The sequence below is a fragment of the Hyperoodon ampullatus genome (assembly GCF_949752795.1).
Source record: "Hyperoodon ampullatus genome assembly, chromosome: 2".
Taxonomy (NCBI): Eukaryota; Metazoa; Chordata; class Mammalia; order Artiodactyla; family Ziphiidae; genus Hyperoodon; species Hyperoodon ampullatus.
The window spans coordinates 46,855,786-46,880,844 of record NC_136915.1 but is presented as its reverse complement, the minus strand read 5'-3'; the positions used below and the strand labels follow the sequence as shown (position 1 = coordinate 46,880,844).

The window sequence follows — 25,059 nt, the reverse complement described above, 5'->3', positions numbered from 1 at the left end:
CAAGGCACCTTATCTAGGGACTTCCCTACAGTCTGATGACCAATGACCCACAGAGAATGTCCAAGCTCAAAAAAGGCATTCACTGATTCAGTCTAACCCCTTCCATTTTGAAGATAAGAAAACTGAGGACCAGAGAAAGAGACTGCCTTCCCCAAAGTCACACAGCACCCCATGATACTGCCTCAGCAGCACCCAACTCCAAGCCTGGCTGAGGGAGCTGCCAGCCACAGGGCAGCTTCTAGCCCACCGCTGTCCCAGAGACCTTGCAGACGGGTCACTGCTCACCAAAGGCTGCCCCCTCTCCATCTGCAGAGGCCCTCAGTCAGCTGAGGCAGGTTCCAGGCAGCACACAGGCTGAGCAGGCAGTAGACGGGGGAAGGGCTCTGGGCTCGTGGTGGGGAGACCAGAAGGAAGGGCAGGAGGGGCCACTTACCTAATGGTGTGCTCAAAATAGATGTCGTCCATGGAGGCTGTGACGCAGGGGCAGCCAGCATGCCTCTCCGCTGGCGTCAGGAGAAGAAAGCACGCGTTAGCAGCCTCCCCATGACCCAGGCCTCTGATCAAACGTCAGACCGCCTAGCTAAGGCCTGCCTCCTCGCCCGTGCTCCCACCCTTCTTTACTTTCCTCACCGTGATGATGACACCCTGACCCTGTCTTACATATCTGGGTTTCGTCTGTTTAGTGCCTCTCCCTCCTGCTAGACCGCATGTCACTTGAGGACAAGGATTTTTGCCTGTCTTGTTCACTGCTGTGCCCCAGTCCTGGAGCAGCGCCTGGCACGCAGGAGATACTCAATAAGCAGCTGTCAAGCAGCTGTCGAATGAATGAATGATCACGCCATGCTATTCTACTTCCTGACCTCCTAGAGTGCCCATACCCCTGTCCAGTCAACCTCACCCACCTTTGTCTCCTTGCCTGAGTCATTCTTTCTCTGAGGATTGTGCTCCCAGGCCTGAGTCCTTCCAGAATCCCTTCTCTGCCCCCAGGGCTGGGGCAGAGCCTCTGGTCTGTTCTCCCAGAGCCCTGCTTCCACCTCCCTTTCCCAGCTCGCATCAGACAGTGCTGGGGGGCAGTCAGTCTCCTGTCTGGCACCCCCATCAGACTGAACTCCCTGTGGGCTGGAGAATACTGGGGCACCAAAGGCAACGAAAGGAGCTCAATCCAGCTCCACTCAACTCTACTCAATGCCACAGGCTTTGCTCACAGCCAGTCTCGGAGCAGCCACATTGAAGGCCGCGCTGTGTCAGAGCAGGGACCTTAGGTTATAGTACTCAGACCTCTGGGGGCCTCCGGGCAAGAGGCTGGGCCCGAGCAGAGCATGGAGAACTTGAAGAGGGCATCGCAGGCAGGTGGAGCAGCCTGAGCAAAGGCTGGGATGAGGGAGGAGGGTGGCACTCGGGGACGGCAACCGTCTCTGAAAACTGGGGCCTCTCCTCTGGGTGTGCGGTGCCGGGGCTGGGAGGGCAGCGGTGACGGGCGCGGCCTCACCGGACAGGCAGGCGGTGGTGTCAATCCACTTGAGCAGCTGCCCGACGCTCAGCTCGCCGCGCTGGTTGGTGTGGCAGGGCAGCACCAGCTGGCTCATCTGCACCTCCGTGGGGTTCCGGTAGCCCTCGTCCTCTGCCATGTTGCTGTCCTCCGTGCGTGAGGCTGACTTCCGGGATGCACGGTTGGAGAACACGGAGGCCAGGCCCTGGGGAACAGACGAGGCGGTCAGCTCACAGCAGGGTCTCCCAGATCTGCCAGTCCCTGAGACCCCAGGGCCACCCACCATAAAACCCCATCTCCAAGAGTGGCCACAACCTTCCAGCCCAGGGTCTCAGACCCCCAGGGGGCTCTCTGGATGCCCTTATGCCCAGCTTCCTTTTGGCCAACAATTCCGTGTTAACATAACCTTGTACCCGAAGGAGGGGGCTGGGAGAGAGGGATGCAGCAGAGAATTAATGCAGCTGGTGGGCCAGCTTATTCAAGTTTTGCCTCAGATTCTCCTTCATTCTGGAAGGATTCCCCCTCACTCTTCAGGGAGGCCTAGTGAGCCCTACAGCAGTCAAGCCTGGGGATTTGCTCCTATTTCATCCTATAAGAGCCCCTTCCTTGGGCCTCTCATTCTTCAGATGACATCAGTAGCAGCATCTCTGCTGGGTGCTTATCCGTTATCAGCTCTACTGACTGGGAGGGCTCTGGGCGGTCACAGACCAGCTGGCTGATCCAGACCAGGGCTGGAACAGCTGCCAGCTGGAGAACCAGCAGAGAAAGTCCTCAAACTCATGAGTTAGAGGAGGAGTTTCTGCCCAGGGCCCAGCTTGTCTCACTGGCCAGGCAGCAGAGGTGGGGCGTGCCTAGCAGTGCCCTGATGAGGTGGGATGAGGAAGGGGAGCCAAACTGCCATCCTTTCTCTCATGACACTGTGAACAGAGGTGGGGACACCTGCCTGCGTGAAAAAAAATGACAGGAGGGACAGGCATAGGGGTTCCAATTTTCATGGCCAATGCCAATTGTGGTGATGATAAGTCACTGCTAACATTTATAAAGTGCTTATTAAGTATCAGATACTCATCTAAGCACTTTACAAGTACTAATTCAAACTTTATCCATACAACAAACCTCTGAAAGAGGTACATTATTATCCTCATTTCAAAGATGAGGAAACTGGGACTTCCCTGGCGGTCCAGTGGTTAAGACTTCACCTCCCAATGCAGGGGGTGTGGGTTCAATCCCTTGTCGGGGTGCAGCGGGGGGAGCCTCGTGGCCAAAAAACCAAAACATAAAACAGAAGCAATATTGTAACAAATTCAATAATTAAAAAAAAAATAGATGAGGAAACTGAAGCCCAAGTAAGTGCCAAGCCCAGCTGTGACCCACAGAGTCTGAGGTCCTACCCATCACACTACACTGCCTGCAGGACCTCCTGGGGCCCGAGATGAGGTATCTAGGGCCCTGGATGCGGATTCAGCAGCAAAGAGTGCTATGACCCAATGTTGACCCTGCCACTGCTGCAGGATGGGGGCAGTGACGGCTCGGGGCAAGGATGGGTCTCATTCTGGGAGTCTATACCCTTTGGATAACTCCCTTCACAAGGATCCCGTAGCTAATTCAGTAAATTCAAAACACACAGAGTTAACTTGTTTAGGTCACTGACCCCCTAAGAGGCAGAACTGGGATTTGAACCAAGCCAGTCTGACCCAGAACAGCCTGTGGGTTCCCAGACAGGCAGCTCATTCCCAAGAGTCCCTGGGTACCAGGCTCAGTGCTAGGGACCAAAAGGAGAGAGAGGAGGGCAGCTGTGCCAGGAGCTCGCAGCCTGGGCGGGGGCCTGCGGGTGACAGGCTGCCAGGCTGTTGCAGGCAGCTCCCAGGCCACTGCAGTCCAAGCATCAGGACCCATCACCATGGTAACCACTGCCAAGGCATTTCCGGCCGGGTGTGCACTGGGGGCCTGCATGGATGTGGATGCGGGTGGCTGGCTTTCTGGGTGTGGGAGACGGTAGAGGAAGGAGGCAGGCAGATTCCGTTCACCCACACTCTTCCCAAGCCCTCCCATGGCTAGAGGTTCTGGGCAGAACATTCCAGAAAGAAGCCCTGGAGAAAGCTAGGGCAATGGGGGAGGCAAAATGCAGAGGGTAAGGGGGCAGAAGAAGAGCAGAGCATGTGGAGTTTCTGGGCGGTTCTCTATGTGCACACAGGGAAGCCCCCCCAGCACAACGTCCCTGCTTTATAAGCCTATTCTCATCTACTGCCTCACTGGATCCTCATAAGGCAGGCAGAGGGTGAAAACCATTTACCCCATTTTACAGATGAGGAAAGTGAGGATGGAAAAAGCCCTAGACCAGCAGTCAGGACATCTGAATTCCAATCCTCTCTACTTCCCACCTAGCCAATACCCACTCCTACCAGCCTCCTGTTCCCTGTTGTGCAAAACAGAAGTCCCATCCATTGGAGTCTACATGCCTGGAGGCAGGATCTTTGCCTTACCCATTTGTTCATTCATTCATTCACTCATTCTTTCACCAAGCACCTCCTCTGTATTGGACCCTCCCCCAAACACTGAGCATATAAGAGAAATTGGGCCAATCCTTTGCAAAGCTCCTACTCTAGTGCTCATGCTTAGAAGTACCTGGCACAGGGACTTCCCTGGTGGTGCCGTGGTTAAGAATCCACCTGCCAATGCAGGGGACACAGGTTCGATCCCTGGTCTGGGAAGATCCCACATGCCGCGGAGCAACTAAGCCCGTGCGCCACAAATACTGAGCCCGCGCTCTAGAGCCCGGGAGCCACAACTACTGAGCCCACGTGCTGCAACTACTGAAGCCCACATGCCTAGAGCCTGTGCTCCACAACAAGAGAAGCCACAGCAATAAGAAGCCCCCGCACCGCAAAAAAGTGTAGCCCCCTCTCGCCACAACTAGAGAAAGCCCGGGCACAGCAGCGAAGACACAACGCAGCCAAAAATCAATCAATCAATAAATTAAATTTTAAAAAAAGAAGTACCTGGCACACAGTAGGAACTCATCAAAGGTTTGTAAAGGAATGTCTAGAGGCAGACTTGAGTTCAAATCCTAGCCCTGCCTTTCAGGTGCTATGTGATCCTGAGCGAGCCCCTCCCCTCCTGAACCTCATCTGTCACTCACCAGGCAGAGGCAGGGGGGGACTGCCAGTCCTCAAGATATCCCACCCTTGATTCCAGGATTCTGGGATCTAATCCTGCAGGGCTCTGGCATGGCCAGCTGAGCTTTCCAATGAGGAAGCTAAGGAGTCCAGTTACCTGTCAGGCAGGAAATACTGTCTGAGCAGGGCTGAGCTCCCACCCCACTCCTCCCCCCAGGCAAGCTAAGGAACAAGCCCCACTGTGCTGTGCTCCCACTTCCCTCAAAGAGAGGAGTGCAGAGCCCCTGGGCTGGAGCATGCGCAGGGAGGCAAAGCACAGCCTCTCACACTACAACTCCTTCCTTGGGCTCCAAGGCAGTCTGCCACGTCAGGGCAGGCAAGGCCAGGCCTCCTTCTAATCCCATGGTGGGCAGGCATCCAGCCCGGGAGGCAGGGGCGTGTGTGGCCCAGGCAGTGTTTTGCCAATAAGGCCCCAGAGCCGAGCCATTCCTCTCAGGGCCAGTCACGGGGAGACCAGAGGCCCTGGTCAGAGTTAGGGCCTGGGGCGGCCAGGCAGGCTGAGCCAAGACAGCTGACAGGGAGGACAGAGCCTGCGCGAAGGTGGAGAGGGCATCTAAGGGCCAGGGACATGCGCTCTCAGACGGCAGCCATGCCAGGCGCTGGCTTCCAGCCGCAACAGACCCAGCCAGATTTGATAATCCCAGACTAGGCCCCAGCTGGCTACACTGTGGTCTCTGTGTCCCTTCTCCTCAGCCAGAGTCGTGTAACAGAACTGCTGGATCAGAGCAAGAAAGGCCACTTTGCTCAATCCCTTCACACCTGGGGAAACTGAGGCACACAGAGGGAAAGGCTGGTCTTGGTAAAGCCCCCTAGGCCAGGGCTCCTTCTGGGCAATTTCACAGCAGGCCCACACTACAGACTTCATCTGGATTTCCTCGCTCCCCCAAGTAGCCAAGTCTCAGTGACCCAACCTCCTTAAACTCTCAGTCTAGCCCCCCTGCCCCGATGTGCTCAGGCCCCCGCACTGCTCACTCACTGGGTTATTTCCACAGCCAGTCCACAGGCCTCCAGTAGCTCCCCACCTCCTTCCAGGCCTCTATGCAACACCAGAAGGATCTTTCCAGAACCCAAAGCCACAAGCTAGACAACCACAACCTACAGCGTCCTGCCTTGCAGGGAGGCTGGACCCAGTCCTTGCAACTGGGACTTGGTTCTGTGCCTTAGGACCTCACAGACTTTTCTAAAGAGCAAGCCTGAGCAGGCATCTCCCCTGCTCAAGACTCCTCGATGGCTTCCTACCACTCTCAGGATCGGGGCCCTACTCTGTAGCTGCTGCCACTGTCCCCGCAGCTGCTCTCCCAGCTCCAGACCACACTCGGTTCCTCAGAGCACGCTCTCACCCCACCTCCGTTCCTCTGCCACATGGGCACTGCCTCTGCCTAGGATCCCTTCACCTGCGCTACCTGCCGAGTGACTGCTTCCTCCTCCTCCCTCTTCAGCACCTCCCCCTGCCTTTTCCCCAGGGAGACCTGGGGCCAGGGAGGCCCCCACAGCCATACTGTCTCCACACGGCACTGACCGAGCTGTGCAGTCACTGGTTCAGAGCCGCCTGCCCCAGCAGACAGGCATTCCCACAGGACAGGGATGGAGTCAGGCCTGGCACAGAGCAGGTGCCAAAGAAACGCCTATGGGAGAGGAAAAGGGTGATGACAAGGGCGGCCTAGGAGCTGAGACTTGATGACGAGGACCATCTGAGGTACAGGGAGGACTGCAGAACAGCAGAAAGGAGAAGCAGGAACAGCGGGGACTCCAGTGACGGCAGTGGCCGGGGCAAAGGGAAGCAGGTGGGGAAAGTACTAGGTACCTGTTTGGGTGCAGACAGAGGGAGGGGCCACGGAGTCCCCAGAAACCACGGAAGACCCCTGGAGAAGGGCGTGGCCTACAATGATTAGCAGGAAAATGTAGAGACCAGCCAGCAGAGACATCTTAGTGCCTTCAAGAACCATCTTGAAGGACTTCCCTGGTGGCACAGTGGTTAAGAATCCACCTGCCAATGCAGGGGGCACAGGTTCGAGCCCTGGTCTGGGAAGATCCCACATGCCACAGAGCAACTAAGCCCGTGCGTCACAACTACCGAGCCTGCGCTCTAGAGCCCGTGAGCCACAACTATTGAGCCCACACACCGCAACTACTGAAGCCCGCACGTTCTAGGGCTTGCGTGCCACAACTACTGAGCCCGCGTGCTGCAACTACTGAAGCCTGCACACCTAGAGCCTGTGCTCCACAACAAGAGAAGCCACCTCAGTGAGAAGCCCACGCACCACAACAAAGAGTAGGCCCCGCTCACTACAACTAGAAAAGGCCCGCACACAGCAACAAAGACCCAAAGCAACCAAAAAAAAAAAAGAATCATCTCAAAGAGCAGGCCTAGAGCAGAGGAGGCCCACCTACCCTGGAGGGGAGGAGCTGGCCTGGGTGACCACTCAGCTCACCCACCATGACCCAGGGCTGCCCTTGGGCATCAGCCTGGCCTGGACTCAAGTCCGGTTCCATAACTAACTTGTGTGACTTCAGGCAGGCTGCTCAGCCTACCTCTGTGGACTACCTACACTTCCCTCAACTGTAAAAATGGGATTATAATACCTACATCCAGGGTCATCATGGGGTTGAACTTAAACAAGATCAAGTGTTCAAAGCTCCTAGCACACGCCTGCCACGTGGCTAACATTTATTGAGCACTTAGGTTAGCATTATAAACTGAGTTTGGGCTTCCTACAGCAATATAGCTGGGAGACGCCTAAACAGAGCTCAAACCAGACTGTCTACATAGTACTTTCTCATGTATGAGTTCACCAGAAGCTCATGGCAACCCCATGAGGAGGCAAGACGGGTAGCCGGTTTGAGAGGTTCTGTGAGAACTCAGAAAGCCAGCAATAGTGGAGCAGGGATTCAAGTGCAGGGTGCAAGACCCCGCACGGCCCTGCCCCCACCCCACTCTCCGGCCTGGCCTCTCCCCAGGGGGTGGGGACTGGAAGGCAGGCAGGCAGCAGGGAGAAGTGCCTTGGCCCACCGCCAGCCAGGCCTCATGAAAACCAGGCACTCCTGCAGTGTGAGGGAGCTACCTCAGCCGGTGCCCTGTCCCCACAAAGGTGGCTCCAGGCTCTCAGAGCGACCAGCCACCTCCCAGTGGTTTTCCCACCAGCAAGGCAGGAGCATCTGTCAACCTCCTAAACACCCCTTCAAGTCTATTCCCTGTCTTCTTCCCAAAAAAGGCTCTGAGGCAGCCTGCACACGCACACAGACTGCACACACACACACACACACACACACACACACACACACACACACACACACACACGGCTCCGTAATGCAAACAGAGCTAAGGAACAAAATAAGGGAGGAGCAATTATGTTAGGAATCCAGGTGCACAAAGATGCTGCCATAGAGAACTGCATTTGGCCTTGAGATTCCCAGTACACAAGGCTATAAAGGACAGTAGTGAGAACCAAACTCTCCGGTAAAAAGGATGCACTCATCCGTGACACCAGCTTGAGGACTGGGAGGACGTCAGTGGCCTGTTCCATAGGCTTTTGATAGTCATACATACCAGATCATACCTTCATTCTAGAAGATAAATAATGGTCTCCAGTGCCTTATGCACACATCCTCATTTTACTTCTAGCTACAGAGTGTGTTGGCACTTGACATTTTTCAAGATTTGGGGGTGAGGAAGGTAGAGAATTAAACCATTATTTTTTACTAAGCACCTCCTATATGCCATTCATTTGGTTAGCACTTATTGAACACCTACTATGTACCAAGTTCTATGCTAGGAGCTTCCATATGTATTATTTCAGTAATTCTCATATCTATCCTACAACGCACTGTTATTCTATCCATTTTACTGATGAGGAAACCAAGGCTGAGAGCCAGTTCATTGCTTCTGAACACCTGAGAAGTGACAGCGTTTAAGACAATCCCAGGGCAGTTCCCTGGCCTAGTGGTTAGGATTCTGGGCTTTCACTGCCGTCACCCGGGTTCAATCCCTGGTCGGGAACTGAGATTCTGCAAGCCATGCAGCACGACCCAAAAAAAACAAACAAACAATCCCAGACATACCAGCCAAAGCCCACATTTATCTCTATAGCACTTCCATAGGCCTTGGAGATGGAGAAGATGGAAGAAGTTCTTCCATCCGAAACTCAGAGAGGGGACGCAAACTACCCCACATCATACAGCCGGTCAGTGACAGAGGAGAGAACAGAGGCCAGTGCCCTGAGTCCCCATCCAGAGCCCACAGCCTGGGGTAGGCTGCTCAGGCGGTGGACACTCCCCTCCTGACAGCCAGCTCTTGTGCTCTCCCAGTGTGGACAGAGGGGGATGGGAGGATCTCCAACCTTCTCATCTTGCCCCTGACCCTAAATGTGTCAAAGAAGGGAAGTGGGGTTGGAGGCATAATTGAAATTCTGAGCTAAGCCTGCCTCCTTTGGAGGTAGAGCTTCATGAGGCATTTCCAGTTCAGTGCCTTCCTATAAAAGTGAATATAAGTGGAATTTGTATCAGCTCATCACCCCCAGGAGACGTTGGATGAGTTATTTTACCTTTCTGTGCCTCAGTTTCCTCATCTGTCAAATGGAGCATTTAACTAGAGAGTCTCCAAGACTCTTTTCAACCATGAAAGTGTTTGGCTTATGGGAGGACTTCCTTGACAAGACCCACGAGGCCCCCGGCAGATCACCGGCCGCGCCTCCAGTCTTGATCACACCCGTACCGCCAGCCACACTGGCCATCTCTCAGCTCCTCATACCCATCAGGCCACTGCCCACTTCTGGACTCTTCTCACGGCATCCCCTCTGCCTGGAGCACTCTTCCCTCTCCTCTCCACCTCCATAGGGCCTTCTCATCCCTCAGCCCCATTCTCTCTCCCCTCATCCTCATGCTCCTGGCCCCGTGGACCTCTGCTCTAAATGCTCTCCATTGTGACAACATTCATTTAATTGTGGGAGTATTTGGTGGACATCGATGCGAAGATCCACCAGGTAGGAGCCCTCTCTCTCTACACCTGGTATCCACCGGGCCCAGCACGGAGCCTGGCTCACCGTGGACCAAATGAATGAGTTTGTTCAGAGGGTCTCCAATTCCCACGGATGTCACCCTATGTATGCAGGGAGAATACAGGCCATGAGGTCAGGAGAAGTTCTCCACTAGAGGCCCTGCCCCCTCACCCCATTCTTTTTTTTTTTCTTTCTTTCTTTTTTTGGCCACGCCGCAAGGCATGTGGGACCTTAGTTCCCTGACCAGGGATCGAACCCGTGTCCCCTGCAGTGTATGCACGGAGTCAACCACTGGACCACCAGAGAAGTCCTTTTTCTCCCTCTCTTTTTTCCCCCCTTCACCCCATTCTAGAACAGAGAGTCTGAACATCACCTGCCTCCATCCATGCCCTTAGGGTAAAAATAGCTTGTCTGAAATCTGATACCTACCCTCAGCTGGGTCATCTGGAGAATTCCTCCTGCCCCACTGAAGAGCCAGCCAGGGGCCAGAGAGGGCAGAGAGGGCATTTCCTGAATGCTTAACCATTCCTGTCTCATCTGACACACAGGAAACATTTAAGGTGTTATCATTGGCAAGGTACACAGGGGACCCAGAGAAGTCCCAAGTCCAAGGTCCCCCAGCTCTAAACCACAGAGCCAGGGCTTAAGTGCAGGCCTCCTGCCTCTATCTACAAGGTAGCTCTTGCCTCATCACCACAAGACTGAAAAGGGCTTAGAGATTGAATACAACTGCCTGCTGGTATGGACGGGGAAACTAAGGCAGTGGGTGCCGTCTGTCCAAGGTCTTAAGTGAAAGGGCCTGAAGTGGGGCAGACCTTGAGTAAGTAATTGAGAAGGTGAGGACAATCCCCATCCCATCTCCATCCAAGACTAGTGAGGGTTAAAGGAGATCTCGAAACTGAGGGCACCCGACTAACTGTGAAGTGCTGCCAGATGTGAGGCAGGCTGGAGATGACGAAGCACCTGGGCAGGACCAGACCTGTCTTTCCCCCAGCAGCCTTCTCACTCCTGGAAACCAGAATGTGGAGATGGGAGGAAATGTATGGAAAGTGCCTTGTAAACCACAGTGGCTCAGCCCTCCTTTTATTCCAGCACTTCTTGAGTCTGCGAAGGGCCTGCCCACAGGGACAGGACAGACCGAGTGGATCCCCGCCCGCACAGAGCAAGACAGGGGTTACCTGGGAGACACTGCTACACAGAGGGGGCGCAGCAGGGGCCTGAAAACGAGGCAGAACCTGCAGGGACTGGCTGTGTGGGACTGGGGTTCAAAGTAGCCTCATCATCCTCAGTTCTGCTTCTCTGCATTGTTTGGGCACTGTCCCCACAGAGTGTTGCAGAACTATGACCGATGGGACGTGAGCAAGTTTTTAAATGTCTCTGGCCCCAGCTTCCTCGTTTATAAAATTGAAAGGGTAGGTATGCAGGTGGGAATGAAAACAATCGTGCTCCCTTGTTTAATTATTTAATATGTGCCAGGTGTGGTGCTAAGCATTTTCTGTGCCTTTTCTCTTTCAATCCTCACACAGCCCTGATAGTCAAATGTTGTTATTATTCCCATTTTACAGATGGGAAAACGGAGGCTCAGACAGGGTATGGTGCATGCGCGTGTGCGCACACACACATAAACCCACACACACACACACACACAGCCAGTAAAGGGCAGAGTTGGGACTTGAACCCAAGTCTGTTTAACTCAAAGGCTGAGTCTGCTTGGGTACTTTGCTGTAACTGCCTCTCTCTTGTCTGACAGGCAGGATAGTTATTGCTGCATCCCAGGCATTAGTGCCAGGCACAGGCCCTTCCTTACCCACACATGCCAGGCAGGGCCCTCAGGGAAGCTCTCTTCCCCATCGACCCTCACATCCTCTGCAGGAAACAGTGATGGTATCAGGAGCTCCTCCCAGCACAGTCCAGGGTCCAGGCACTTGTCCTACTGGATGCTCAAGGCCAGCAGCCTGTGAGGGAGTGAGGTGCCGCCACCAGTGCAGAAACTGCAAGCTGTCTGTCAGCTGAACACTGTACTTTCTAAATCCTTAACTTTGGGGAGTGGGAGGAAACCTCATGGACAGCTAGATAGGCCCCTCTCAGACGCAGGCATGTCCAGCTACCCCTGCCCCTCCACCACTGACAGCTGCCTCCCTGCAGCTTCCTTCCTTGGAGCTGTTTGCCACCTCTCACCCCCTACCTCCAGCAGACCCCAGAAAGGGGCAGGAGGGGTGTGCACACAGGCAGTCTGACCCCAAGTGTGACTGGCCCCTCAGGCAAGCCTGGCCCCTCAGGCAAGCCCCTCTGATAGTATCCAGCATGGAACCCACATTCACGGGGAAACGCCACCACACGAGCCCCTGGCAGTGGGGTGAGCCCTTCAGGATCTGTGAAGAATAGGGTCAGCCTCTCTCTTCATCAGAGCCCTCCATGCCCTGCCTGCCAGACTGCCAAGGCTGCTGCCTGACACTGCATCTGAGTCACCGTGGCAACGGGTGGCCAGGCGATGGGCCAGGTCCGGCCATCCTGCAAGCAAGTCCATTTACCTTGGAGCTGGAAACAGTTACAGGGACCATTTGTCCCCTCCAGGAGAGCGCAGGGGAGAGGGAGAGAGAAAGAGAAGAGGGGAGGGGGGAGGAGAGAGGGGTTACAGAGAGAGAAAGAGGGAAAGAAGGGAAAGAGAGAAAGGGAATAGAAAAACCATGAGGTCAAAGAATAGACGCTGGTAGGGAACAGAGCAAGTGGAAGAGAGGACACACACACACACACACACACACACACACACACACACATACCCAGAGAGAGAAGTGAGGGAGGCAGGAAAGGGGCCCCCTCCCAAACTCCCCCACTGCTCACATTCCTCAGGCTGGAGCTGCTCTCAGCCCTTTGGGATTCTGGCCACAGCTGGGACTTCCTGCCCCAGGAAGCTGGCAGCCCCGTGGCCCCTTGGAGGCCCCAGTCGCTGCTCCAGTCCCTGCAGTCCCCTCCACTGAGGGATGGTGTCTGCCCTCCCCAGCAGGTGGGGCCCCTGCCCCAACCCCTCAGGCAGCACCTACAGGCTCAGTCCCCTGCTTGGTCCCCACACTCCCCCAAGGCCCCAGCTGGTCACCGGTCAACGGTTCTCCCGTCCTCTCGTCCAGCTCCCGTCCCCTCATACAACACACCAACTTCTTTCCTCCAAAGTGTTCAAGAAATAATTCCTAAGCAGAGCAGAGTGGTGAGAGTGGGTGTGACTTCACCCACAGAACGCATTCCTTTACTCCGCAGGAAGAGTGGGCCTCAGGAGGCCCAGCAAGGGGACACCAAGCCTCGAGGGGCTGCTTCTAAGGCCCCGAGTCGCCAGGTGGAAGGCTGGGACCCAGAGCTGGGCCTGGCCTGCTCCCTGGCAGGGGCTGCTGAGTTGAGCAGATGCACCAGTGGTTCTCTGCTGGGCACTCACCATGTTCCAGGGCCTTCCTCGGCCTCAAGCTCTCTGGCTGCAAGGTGGCCTTATCATTCCTGCCCTAGTCCCACTCCCACCCCCATGTGCCCTAAACTGTCTCAGAGGAATCTGAGCCCACAAGAAAGGCTTGTTGAAGAGGTGATGAGCAGGGCAGACAGAGAAGAAAGAAAAACAGGAAGGCATAGGTGGCTGGCAAGTGGGACACAGCCTGCATTGGAATCCTGGCACCACCTCTGTCTCCCTGGATAAACTTAGTCACTTACTTAAGCCACTCTGAACCTCACTTTCCACATCTGTAACATGGGAATAATAATATCATAGTGAGTATTCAATGAGATTATATACAAAGTGCTTAGACCAGGATCTGACCTATAGAAAATGCTTGAAAAGTGTCAGCTCTCCATGTTGTTAAAAAGCCAAGGCATGGGGACTTCCCTGGTGGTCCAGTGGGTAAGTCTCCACGCTCCCAATGGAGGGGGCCTGGGTTCAATCCCTGGTTGGGGAACTAGATCCCGCATGCATGCCGCAACTAAGAGTTGCATGTGGCAACTAAGAAGCCCGCGTGCCGCAACTAAGAAGCCCGCGTGCTGCAACTAAGAAGTCCACATGCTGCAACTAAAAGGTCCTGCATGCTGCAACAAAGATCCCACGTGCTGCAGCTAAGACCCAGCGCAACCTAAATAAATAAAAATAAATCTTTAAAAAAAGAAAAAACAGCTGAGGCATTTATATCATTCTTTTAGATTCCATACAATACATAAATAGACTCGTAGACATAGAAAACAAACTTATGGTTACCAAAGGGGAAAAGGTGGGAGAGGGAGGGATAACTTAGGAATTTGGGATGAACAGATACATACTACTATATATAAAATAGATAAACAACAAGGACCTACTATATAGCACAGGGAACTATATTCAATATCTTGTGATAACCTATAATGGAAAAGAATCTAAAAGAATACATATATATATATATATATATATATATATATACACACACAAGAATACATATATATATATATCACTGAGTCACTTTACTATACACCTGAAACTAACACAACATTGTAAATCAACTATACTTCAATTAAAAAAAAAAAAGCCAAGGCATTGTTGAAGGACACAGGAAATCATCCTAACCAGGAAGGTCCTGCACTGGTCCCTGGGGTAAGAGATCCCCGCCGCGAATGGCCAGGCGGCACTGGCAGAGTCCACGCCAAGCTTGAGGACGAGTACCCAGGCTTCGGGTGGACAAGAGAGCTGCAGGAAGCTCCCAGTGGTGGCAGACAGGCCTTTCTACCCAGTTCCAGGACAGACACTTCCAGGTAAACATGCCAACTGGCTACCACCAGGGCTTCATTTCATCCATGGATCAAGATGTTGAACAGGCTGGAGTCTGTGGTACTCCAAGGAGGCCTCCCACGGATGATCACTCACAGTCTAGCCAGACTCAGCAACTTCTCATCTCCCTGGCCCCTGAAAGGCTCAAGATGCCTCACTAAGGAAATGGCTTCTTGGAATAGAAGGCAGTGATCGCAAGAAACCAGCTCGGGTTCACAGGGAACAAGGCATTCCAGGCACAAGGGAAGAGCTCACTGGGGCAGGAATAGACATATTTTGCGTTTGCACAGATCCAGAACACTGTGGGTGCTCAATAGACATGAGTTAAATTGAACCTGGGAGCTGTCTCCCACGGAGTCCCACATTTGTCTGCTCTGTTCAACTTTTGGTCAAAGGGCTTGAATGAAGACACACCTGGTCATGGATGGCCACCTGAAAGGTTGTAACTTTTTTTTTTTTTTTTTTTTTTTTTTGCGGTACGCGGGCCTCTCACTGTTGTGGCCTCTCCCGTAGCGGAGCACAGGCTCCGGACGTGCAGGCTCAGCGGCCATGGCTTGTGGGCCCAGCCGCTCCGCGGCATGTGGGATCTTCCCGGACCGGGTCACGAACCCGTGTCCCCTGCATCGGCAGGCGGACTCTCAACCACTGCGCCACCAGGGAAGCCCAAGGTTGTAACTTTTAAACATAAAACCAAGCAGATGAAAATGAACATGATTCACACTGTCAGGCTGCATTTAAGTTTTTCTGTTGCCATCACTTTGTTCTATGCTATATGTGTGCTGGCGTGGCTCTAGCTTAATGGTTGTTTATACAAAAATGGCCTCATGGTTTCCCCTAACCACAAGCACATCAGTGGCAACTCCTGCTGCATCCAAAGGGGGCCCTGTGATTGCTGAAGGCCTCTGCGGAGGTGAGCGGTGGGGGCAGGAGTGATTGGGTGGCAGGGAAGAGACAGCCTCTAGCTGAGGCACAGCAGGCAGTGTGAGGCCCAGCTCTGTAAGGGGGAGACAGAGGGGACAGAGAGTGGCACAGGACGGACAACCAGGCAGTAGTGGGGACAGCGAGGGGGTCAGGCTACTTGTGACTTGGGTGACAGCCCTCTGACTGCAAATGTGAGGGCTGGCGGGGTCAGAGGACAGGAGGGTCCTGGTAAGGAATAAAACCAAGACCAAACAGGAGTGGACAAGGTTAGAAAGAGGCTAATTCTGGCCGGGGATCAACATCAACATTTTTAAAGACCCAGACTCTCCACTCATGAATAGACAATAAACAAAGGAACGAGATTGTTTTAGAGTGAAAAGTACTATAAGAAGAAAAACAGTGGCACTATTCACAATAGCCAAGACATGGAAGCAACCTAAATGTCCATCGACAGAGGAATGGATAAAGATGTGGTACTGTGCTCGCTTCAGCAGCACATATACTAAAACTGGAATGATACAGAGAAAATTAGCATGGCCCCTGCGTGAGGATGACATGCAAATTCGTGAAGTGTTCCATATTTTTCCAACAAAACATTGTGAAGCAACTATACTCCAATAAAAATTAATTTTAAAAAAAGAAGATATGGTACATATATACAATGGAATGTTAGCCATAAAAAGGAAAAAAAGAATGCCATTTGCAGCAACATGGATGGACCTAGAGATTATCATACTAAGTGAAGTAAGTCAGACAGAGAAGGACAAATATCATATGATGTCACTTATATGTAGAATCTAAAAAAAAATGATACAAATGAACTTATTTACAAAACAGAAATAGACTCACGGACATAGAAAACAAACCTATGGTTACCAACAGGGATGGGGGAGGCTGTGGGGATAAACTAGCAGTTTGGGATTAACATATACACACTACTATATATAAAATAAACAACAAGGTCCTACTGTATAGCACAGGGAATTAAATTCAATATCTTGTAATAATTTATAACGGAAAAGAATCTGAAAAAGAATATATATATATATATGTATAACAATCCCGTTGCTGTATACTTGAAAGTAACACAACATTGTAAATTAACTATACTTCAATTTAAAAGAATTTTTTAGAAAGAAGAAAAACAGCATATGTGATAGAGACAGAAGGTGGTGGACCTGAAGGAACTAATTTAGGTTGAGTAATCAAGGAGACTCGTGGCCACGATCTGAATGAATGACAAGCAGGAGAGATTGGGCAAGGTTCTGGGGGCACAGAGTCCCAGGCAGGGGAGCAGAGGGTGCAAAGAGCCCAAGGAGGAACAGAAACAAGCTTGGCTGCCAGAGGAACAGCAGGAATGGCCAGAGTAGCCAGGGCAGTGTCCGGGAGAAGGGAAGAGACCGGGAAGAGTCCTATGTCATAGGGAAGAGTCCTATGTCACCCAAGGCCTAAGGTCTCAGTGGAGCTTGGATTTTACTCGAGGTGTGATGAGAAAAACTGAAGTCTATGAGTGGGGAGAGAGTGATCTGACCTGCATTTTAAGATCACTCTGCGGGGGACTTCCCTGGTGGCGCAGTGGTTAAGAATCCACCTGCCAATGCAGGGGACACGGGTTCGAGCCCTGGTCCAGAAAAACCCTACATGCCGTGGAGCAACTAAGCCCGTGCACCACAACTACTGATCCTGCGCTCTAGAGCCCTGCAAGCCACAACTACTGGGCCTGCGCCCCTGGAGCCCATGCTCCGCGACAAGAGAAGCCACAGCAATGCGAAGCCCATGCACCGCAACAAAGAGTAACCCCCGCTCGCTGCAACTAGAGAAAGCCCGCGCGCAGCAACGAAGACCCAACACAGTCAAAAAATAAATAGAATTAGTAATATAAATAAATAAATAAAATATCTTTAAAAAATAAAAAAGATCGCTCTGCTGTTGTGTGGGGGCGGATTGCAGGGTGAGAGAGAAGAAGCAGCAAGACTCCTCCGTAGGCCCCTGCAGTCTGAAGAGAGATGATGGACCCAGGAGTATGGGAGGTGGAGCCAGCACAACGTGCTGAAGGCTCCCACGTGTGAGAGTGAGAGAACAGGAGGTCGTGGGGAGGATCCAGACTTTGGACAAATGGCTGGTAGATGGTGGTGATGGTTACTGAGTTGGGAGAGACCAGGGGAGAAATAAGTAGGGGTGGAATCAAAAATTTTTGAGATCCTATGAAACACTTAAAGAGAGATGTCAAGGAGATGAATGTTCAAGTTTGGAGTCTGCTGGAGAAGAGGCTGCACCTGGGGACATGAGAATACTTGGGCTTTTAAGATCCACAGGACTCTGCAACCTTGTGGTCAGTCAAAGGTGGCTGCCAATTCTTCCCTATTCCTCCCTAGACCCCAGGTTGGGTCTAATCCCCTCCTCTTGAATCTGGATCCCCCTTAGTGACATTTCAACTGGTGGGTTTTTTTTTTTAATGTGTTGGGTCTTTGTTGCTACACGTGGGCTTTCTTCTAGTTGCGGCAAGCAGGAGCTACTCTTTGGTGCGGTGCGCAGGCTTATTGTGGTGGCTTCTCTTGTTGTGGAGCATGGGCTCTAGACACGCGGGTTTCAGTAGTTGCAGCACCCAGGGCTTAGAGCACGAGGGCTTCAGTAGTTGTGGCACACAGGCTTAGTTGCTCCATGGCATGTGGGATCTTCCCGGACCAGGGATCGAACTCGTGTCCCCTGCACTGGCAGGCGGATTCTTAACCACTGTGCCACCAGGGAAGTCCTTAACTGGTGACTTCTGAGACCAGATCATGAGAAGCCTGGCAGCTTCCACCCAGGCCTCTTGGAACTCTTGCTCTGGTGGAGCCCACTGCCAGGTGGGAAGTCTGACTTCCCACTGAGACCTTCATATGGAAAAGGCCCCATGTGGCTGCTCAGAATGACAGTCCCAGCTAGAACCAACCTTCCGGCCATTCCCACCAAGGGGCCAAATACCAGTGAAGCCATGGTGGCCTCCATAGTCCAGCCCATCCACTGGCTGAACACCACCAAGTAACCTCCATCAACACCACATAGAGCAGAAGAGTCACCCAGCCAAGCCCTGCCCAAATCCCTGACCCACAAAAATCTCAAGATAAAATAAAACGGTTCTTGTTTTAAGCCACTAAGTTTGGGGATAGTTTGTCACACAGTCATAGTAATAGAACAGATATCATCCAAGGAGAGAGCAATAGAGGTCGGCTGGGAAGGAGGAGCCTGCAAGGGAGCCGGAGAAGGAGCCCTGAGGTGGGAGGAGCACCAGGTCTGGGAGGATCTCCAGGAAGAGGGGCGCCTGCGGGTCCAGGGTCAGAGAAGCTCTAAGGGGGCGAGAGGAAGGGCGAGAGAAGAGCCCATTAGAGTGTATCAGGAAAAGGATGAGAGGAAAGAAGTGGAAGCAGGGACCACAGAAAACTCTCAGATTCTTGTGGGAATGGGGAGCAAAGAAACAAGGGAGTATCTGGGAGGGGACATGGGGACAAGGGAGGGGTTCTGTTTGCCTAGAAGCAGGAGAACAAAGAGCTCATTTGTCTGCTAATGGGACAGAGCCAGTTGTGTGCCTGAGAGCCGCCTACAGCACGGGGACTGCCCAAGAATTGCTTTCCCAGAAGCTCAGAAAATCCCTTTTTAGAAATCTACGGCTGCCATTTACTGTGCACCTACTATGTACCAGGCCTAGTTCTTGGGGATCCTTTAATTCTCAACTCCGCCCTGAAGCAGGAGCCCTCATTTTATTGTTGAGGAAAAGGAAACTCAGGGAACAGGGAAAGATCCACTCAAAGAAACATGACCAGTAAAAGGCAGAGCAGAGACTGGACGTGGGCTCTTCTGACTCCAGAGCCTGGCAGGGGTGCTGCAGGGGGACCAGTCCTGGAGGGAGATCAGATCCCCCAGACCACGGGACTTATGAGACAGAGCCTGGCACTTGGGAGACCCTCCATCGGTTTCCTCCATGCTCTCCTGCCTTCCAGGTGATACGGAGAAAGAGCTGGAGGGGAGTGGTCCCTGGCCAGTCCATCCCCCACTGGGCTGTGGGGATCTCACCACCTCCCACCATCTCCATCCCCCCATGCCTCTGCAGAGGGCCTAGCAGGCTCAGAAGTGCCTCCCTGAGAACCAGTCTGAGCAGGGGTGAGACACACCTTCTCTTAGTCTTGCAGCCTGAAAGCTCTACTTTTATCTCCCAAAGTAAGGGCAGGCGGGTGGGGACCAGGTAATCTCAGTCCCAAGGGGCCCTCAGGGTAGGGGTGGGGGAAGCAATGCTGTACTTGCCCCTTCCCTTGCCCCAAAGTCATTCAGTCAGTTGGGCCCCTTCCTCTCCCCAGGCCCATGTGTCCCACGTACCCCACTGCTCTCAAAGCCTGTAGGCAGGCCGTCCAATCTCTAGGTAAATGCATCATGACACTAACCTCCTTGGCACAAAGCAGGCTCAAATGACAGGGACCATTATTACCCCCGTGTCCACGTGTTTCGGATGAGGAAACTGAGGCTGGGAAAAGGTAGTCGCTAGGCACTAGCCCAGAACGAGCTGGAGCCTTCTGACTCCAGACCACCATCCCTCCCACAGCTCTGGGGGCAGTATCCCCAGAGAAGGAGAGGAACTGGGTCTTTCCACACCCTCCCTAAGGGATCAAATGGAAATTGAGACTCACCTGGTTTGGCTCAGCCCTGGAGTATGCTGGAAATCTGAGGCTGCTTTAGGAAGACTTGAAGGCCACTCCCCTTCCAGATGTCTGACCCGATTCCAGGCCTGGGAGCAGGGCCACACCTGGCTGGGCCGCACCCTCAGGGAGGATCACAGCCTGTTCTAGAGGTGGAGTTCAGCATTGCCACCAGCACTGAGCATCCCATTCCAAATGATGGGCCTCCGTGTGGCACCACAGAGGTGCTGCCAGCCAGCCCGCTGACTCCCTGGACTTCTGAACAACCAGACAAGGTAAAGCACATACAACCACTTTCTAGACTGTAAAGTGGGTGTACATATGAGGAGATAAACTCCTTGAAAACAGGAGCCAGGCCCATGTCTCTCTAGAGTCCCAGGGCCTCACTATTTTTTTTTTTTCCAGCTCTATTGAGATATGGTTGACAAATAAAAGTTGTACACATTCAGGTTGCAAAACACAACGTTTTGATATACGTATATATCATGAAATGATTACCATAATCAAGCTAATCAACACATCCATCACCTCCCAGTTACCCTTTTTTGGGGAGAGTGGTGAGGATGCTTGAGATCCACATTCTTAGCAAATTTCCAGTACATAAGACATCATTGTTAACTACAGTCACCATGCTGTATTTTGGGTCTCCGGAACTGTTTCATCTTATAACTGAAAGTTTGTACCCTTTGACCGACATCTCCCCTTTCCCACCTCCCATCACCCCACTATACTTTTCTGAGCACCTACTATGTTCCAGGCATTTATATACATTATATAATGGCTTCGTATCCATAACACCATTTAATCCTCACCAAACCCTGTGAGGGACAACTATCCCTCTTGCACAGAAAAGGGAACTGAAACCGGGCTATCTGAGGGCCATGTTGCTCTGGGTGGTAGAGCTGGGATTTTGCTTTTCTCACTACCACAGTTCTTTCTACTCATTCACTAGGTTTCCTCTCCAGAAGAGGTGCTTAATACTTAATGTCTACTGCCATTAATTAATTAATGTCTGATTTGCTGAGAGAAGGTTATTACTATTGAAGAAGGCCCAGGCAGGATACATGTGTTACATGGGCATGGGGGCCGGGGAGAGACACCTCAAGGGGTTACTGCCAAATGCTCTCCCTCTTCCTTGCGGAAAGAGCTTTTCCCACATCTCACACACAGGTGCCTCTGCCGGGACCATGCTTCCTAACCTGGAAAAGTTTTCAAGGCTGAGCTACCCCATCACCTCTTCCAGGGAGACTGCCCTGTCCCCTAGGCTAGGAGGGGCCACCTCTGGACTTCCCTCTGTCACAGCCTGGCCACACTGTGCTCTCATCACTGGCTTTTACCACTCTCTGTCTCCCCACCAGCTTGGGGGAACCTGAGGACAGGTCCAGTCTGACTCATCCCTGTGTCCCCAAAATGCCAGACTCTGGTCCTTTCCATCACTGCCCTTGTGCTACCTCCTACCCACAAGGAGGCTGCTTCTGGGAGTGGCAGGAACACACAGGTCTGCAGCCAGGGAGCTGGCAGAGGACCCAGCCAGCAGCACCATCTGTCCCTGGAGGCACAGGACAGAGCAGGCACAAGGCAGAGGTGTCAGTTCCTCGGCTCAGCCAGGTCAGCCCAGGACAAGGCCCAGCTGTAGCTTAGGGTCAGACGAGACTTCGAATTCTCTAACTAGCTCAAAGTGACTCAGTGCCAGAGCCTTGGTTTTCTTAGCTGTAAAGCTAGCTGGATACCAGCAGCCTTGCAGAGCTGTTGGGAAGTTTAAACACACCTGACACTCTGTAGGTGCTCAACAAAAAGCTGGCATTTACCATCTCATCTGACCCACTGACCCTATCGTTAACCCACTGAGGAAACTGAAGTCCAGATGAGACGGAAATAAAAGAACCAATATTTAATGTGGCCAGTTATGTGCCAGGATCTATACTCCTCCAATGTCTTTAACAAGATCTGCAGGAACAGACTTCGTTCACAGATGAGGAAACAGGTCTACAGGGAGTGAAGTGTGTGAGTGTCTCTAAGGCAGTTATCTGGACTCTTACCACTGTCCCGCTCGGACCCACCTGGACCAGGCACAGGTGAAGGGCAGGGGTGCAGCCTCCCCTAGGCCCCAGGAGGTAGAGGCAGGAGGTCAGCCCTGAATCTGCATTGTCAGTGTGTGAAGGTGGGCAGAGGAGGCTGGCATGGGGTGAGTCTGGGTGTGAGATCGAGGCCACTTTCTTGGTGGCCAAGACAAGGGCTGGAAAAGGGGTCCCAACCTAGCAGGTAGGGGTTCCGAGTCTCTCGCCAGTGGTACAAGCCCAGGCACATCCTCTCACTTCTCTGTGCCTTGTCTGCACCACGGCGCTGATCCTATGGCCCACCTCCCTATTGTGAGGGGTCAGAGGTGGATGGGAAAGCAGTGGGGACCTTCGTGGCGCTGGAGGAGAGGAACTCTAATGATGTGTTCTCCCGGGTTGCTGAGCTCAGTGTGCAGGGACCGCACACCTTGGCACCAAGACTGGGGACCAGAGAGTCCCCAAAGAGTGCACAGTTTGGTGCGCAGAGCAATAGGGCCCACAGCACTCCAAACCCCAAACCCTGCCTCCGGGGTCCTGGCCCCCAGCCTGCAGCACGTCGTAGCCGTGTCTCAGCCCCTTCCAGCTGCTCTGCCCTCACTCTCTCCATCCCAAGCCACGCCAGCCTTCGCTCGGCAGCTCAGATGCACCAAGCTCCCCCGACCTTGGAGCCCATAAATGAATACTATTCCCTCTGCCTGGAACGCTCTTCCCCCATCTCCTCCCATGGCTGTCTCCTTCTCAGCTGCTGGGTCTCTGCTCAGTTGTCACCTGGTCACAGAGCTCTCTTGTGACCTCTCTCATTATTCTCTAATAGTTCTCTGTTCTCCAGACAGCCTGAGTTTAATCTCAGCAGTGCCACTTACTAGCTGTGTGACCTTGGGCAAGTTACTTAACCTCTCTGTCTCAGTTTCATCTTTAATATGGGCATGGCACCACTATCTACTTCACAGAGTTGTTATAAGGAATATATGAATTAATGCATGCTTGGCGCATAGGTAGCATTTATATGACATTTGTTATTACTATTCACAGCTCTTATCACAGATTTTCATTGTATGTTTCTTTGACTACCTTTTCACTGTGTCTCCCTCATTAGCTGTCAGCTCCACACAATAGCCTGGGCTCATCACAGAGTACTCAGCGCTGACACAGGCTAATCCCTGTAGAGGGAACAACTGAGGCCAGTATAACATCCCGAGGAAGCACCATTAATTCTGGGAGCAGCAGGATGGGGGTTTGAAGGGGAATGATGGCTGAGCCAGGTTTGGAAGGATGAAGATGAGTCCTCCAGACTAAGAACACCAAGGCTATCTGCCCATGGCTGAGACTGGGGTTCAAATGTGGCTCCCAAATAGGCTGAAGCTAAGTGTCTGAGTCCCATCTCCTCCTCCAGGAAGCCTTCTGGGACCCCTTCAGCCCCCTCTGATCTCCCATGGCCGCTCATTTGTCCACAAGTTTTTGTGCTCCTGCTACATGTGAGGCACATTATTTTACGTCTAGGGGTCTCCCTTCCTCCACCACACAGCAGGGTCCTTGAGGGAGCTGGGCCCCTACTTTTCACTGTCAGGACCAACCTCAAGGTGGTGCACAAACCCTTCACAAACATCCAGACCCCCAGGATGTCAAGGCTGATGGGGACCTCAGAGAACAACCAGGGAGGGGGAGCGCCTGGCCCAAGGTTACATGTCAACGATGGGGTGAAGATGAGATTCTAATCCAGAGGTAGCCAAATGGTATGCCCTAAGCCTCCCCACACTCTGAACTAGACCTTGACTGAGGCTGGTGCCGGGGGCTGGGGAGCAGCACCTCCAGCTGTCCTCGGGTTCAAGGTGAAGCAGGGGGATGGCCACAGGGGGTCAGGAACAACGTGTAAGTCTGTGGGTGTGTGAACACGTGCACAGATGCTCACGTCTGTTTCTGACCTTCAGCCACCCTGTTGGCAGCACTACCCGGTGCAGAGCTTCTCAGGGGGAACTGGGACAAACAGCTCCATCCTCATTCCCAGAGTAAATGAAGTTCCTGGGCCCCCTTGGGAGCTGCCTGGACCAGGCTAGAACTCAGGCAGAGGTTCCCAGCCTCCCAGCCTCCCACAGGGTACCAGCCCAGGAGTGCGGGACTCAGACTGACATCTTGCGTGGGGAAGGAGAAGGGTCTCCACTGAGAGAAACAGGACAGGTGACCCTTCCAGCACCACCACACAGGCACTCAATGCTCCGCCAACCTCCCCCCCACCACCCCAGCCTGGCAGGAGGCTCACCATCTCATTCATTCACTCACATGTGCCGGGTGCTTGCTGGGTTACCCAGTGATGGATGAAAGCAAGAACCATCCGACTCCAAAATGCTCACTGTCTGCAGTGCCATGGGATACTGACAAGGGCCCCCAAACCCTATAAAGCAGGGCATGTGGGTTATCTGAGGCCCTCCTTTAACCCGGTTTTCTTTGTCCCCAGTGAAGAGTTTGGTGGGTGGGTTTGCTTGCTTTTCATTAACAGCAGCTTCCTGTATTCCAGGAGAATTTGGAGAATTCAGGAGGAAACAAGGGGAGCCCAAGGAGATCTGCCATGCAGGCAATGATCCAAAGGTGGTGATCAAGGCCAGTTATACAGATAGAGGGAGGGGGTGGAGAAGAGATGTCTTTATTTGTCCCTGCCCCTTTTAAAAGGCTTTTCCCAAAAATGTCTTCAGAGGATGGTAGTTCTACACCCAGCATAGCACGTCTGCCAGTCTGTCCCGAACGCTTCTCCATTCCCCAGATCAAAGGCTCCCAAGAGGGACCGCTGAGCACTTGGGTCTGTCTGGTGCCTCAGCATCTAATCTCAGCTCCAAAGTCCCTGTTAGGAGGTTTCAGGGAAACGTTCTCTGCAAGGTCACCTTGCAGAACACCTTTCCAACAGCCCTCATTTGGTCCTGCACGTGCTCTCCCAAAGAGGTCATTGTCCCCAAGAACCCTGGCTTCAGCCTGTCACACTCACTCACACGCACACC

General features: G+C 52.9%; 1 protein-coding gene across 1 annotated transcript in view; it reads right to left on the bottom strand.

Annotated features, from left to right (window-relative positions):
• The window catches only part of ACOT11 (acyl-CoA thioesterase 11), a gene marked incomplete at both ends in the record, with an annotated part of 51,543 nt that overhangs the window by 19,529 nt on the left and 6,955 nt on the right, over positions 1–25,059 (bottom strand). The window contains 2 exon segments of the mRNA XM_079698194.1: positions 434–503; positions 1,490–1,694. Coding sequence (XP_079554320.1) covers positions 434–503; positions 1,490–1,694 — 275 coding nt within the window.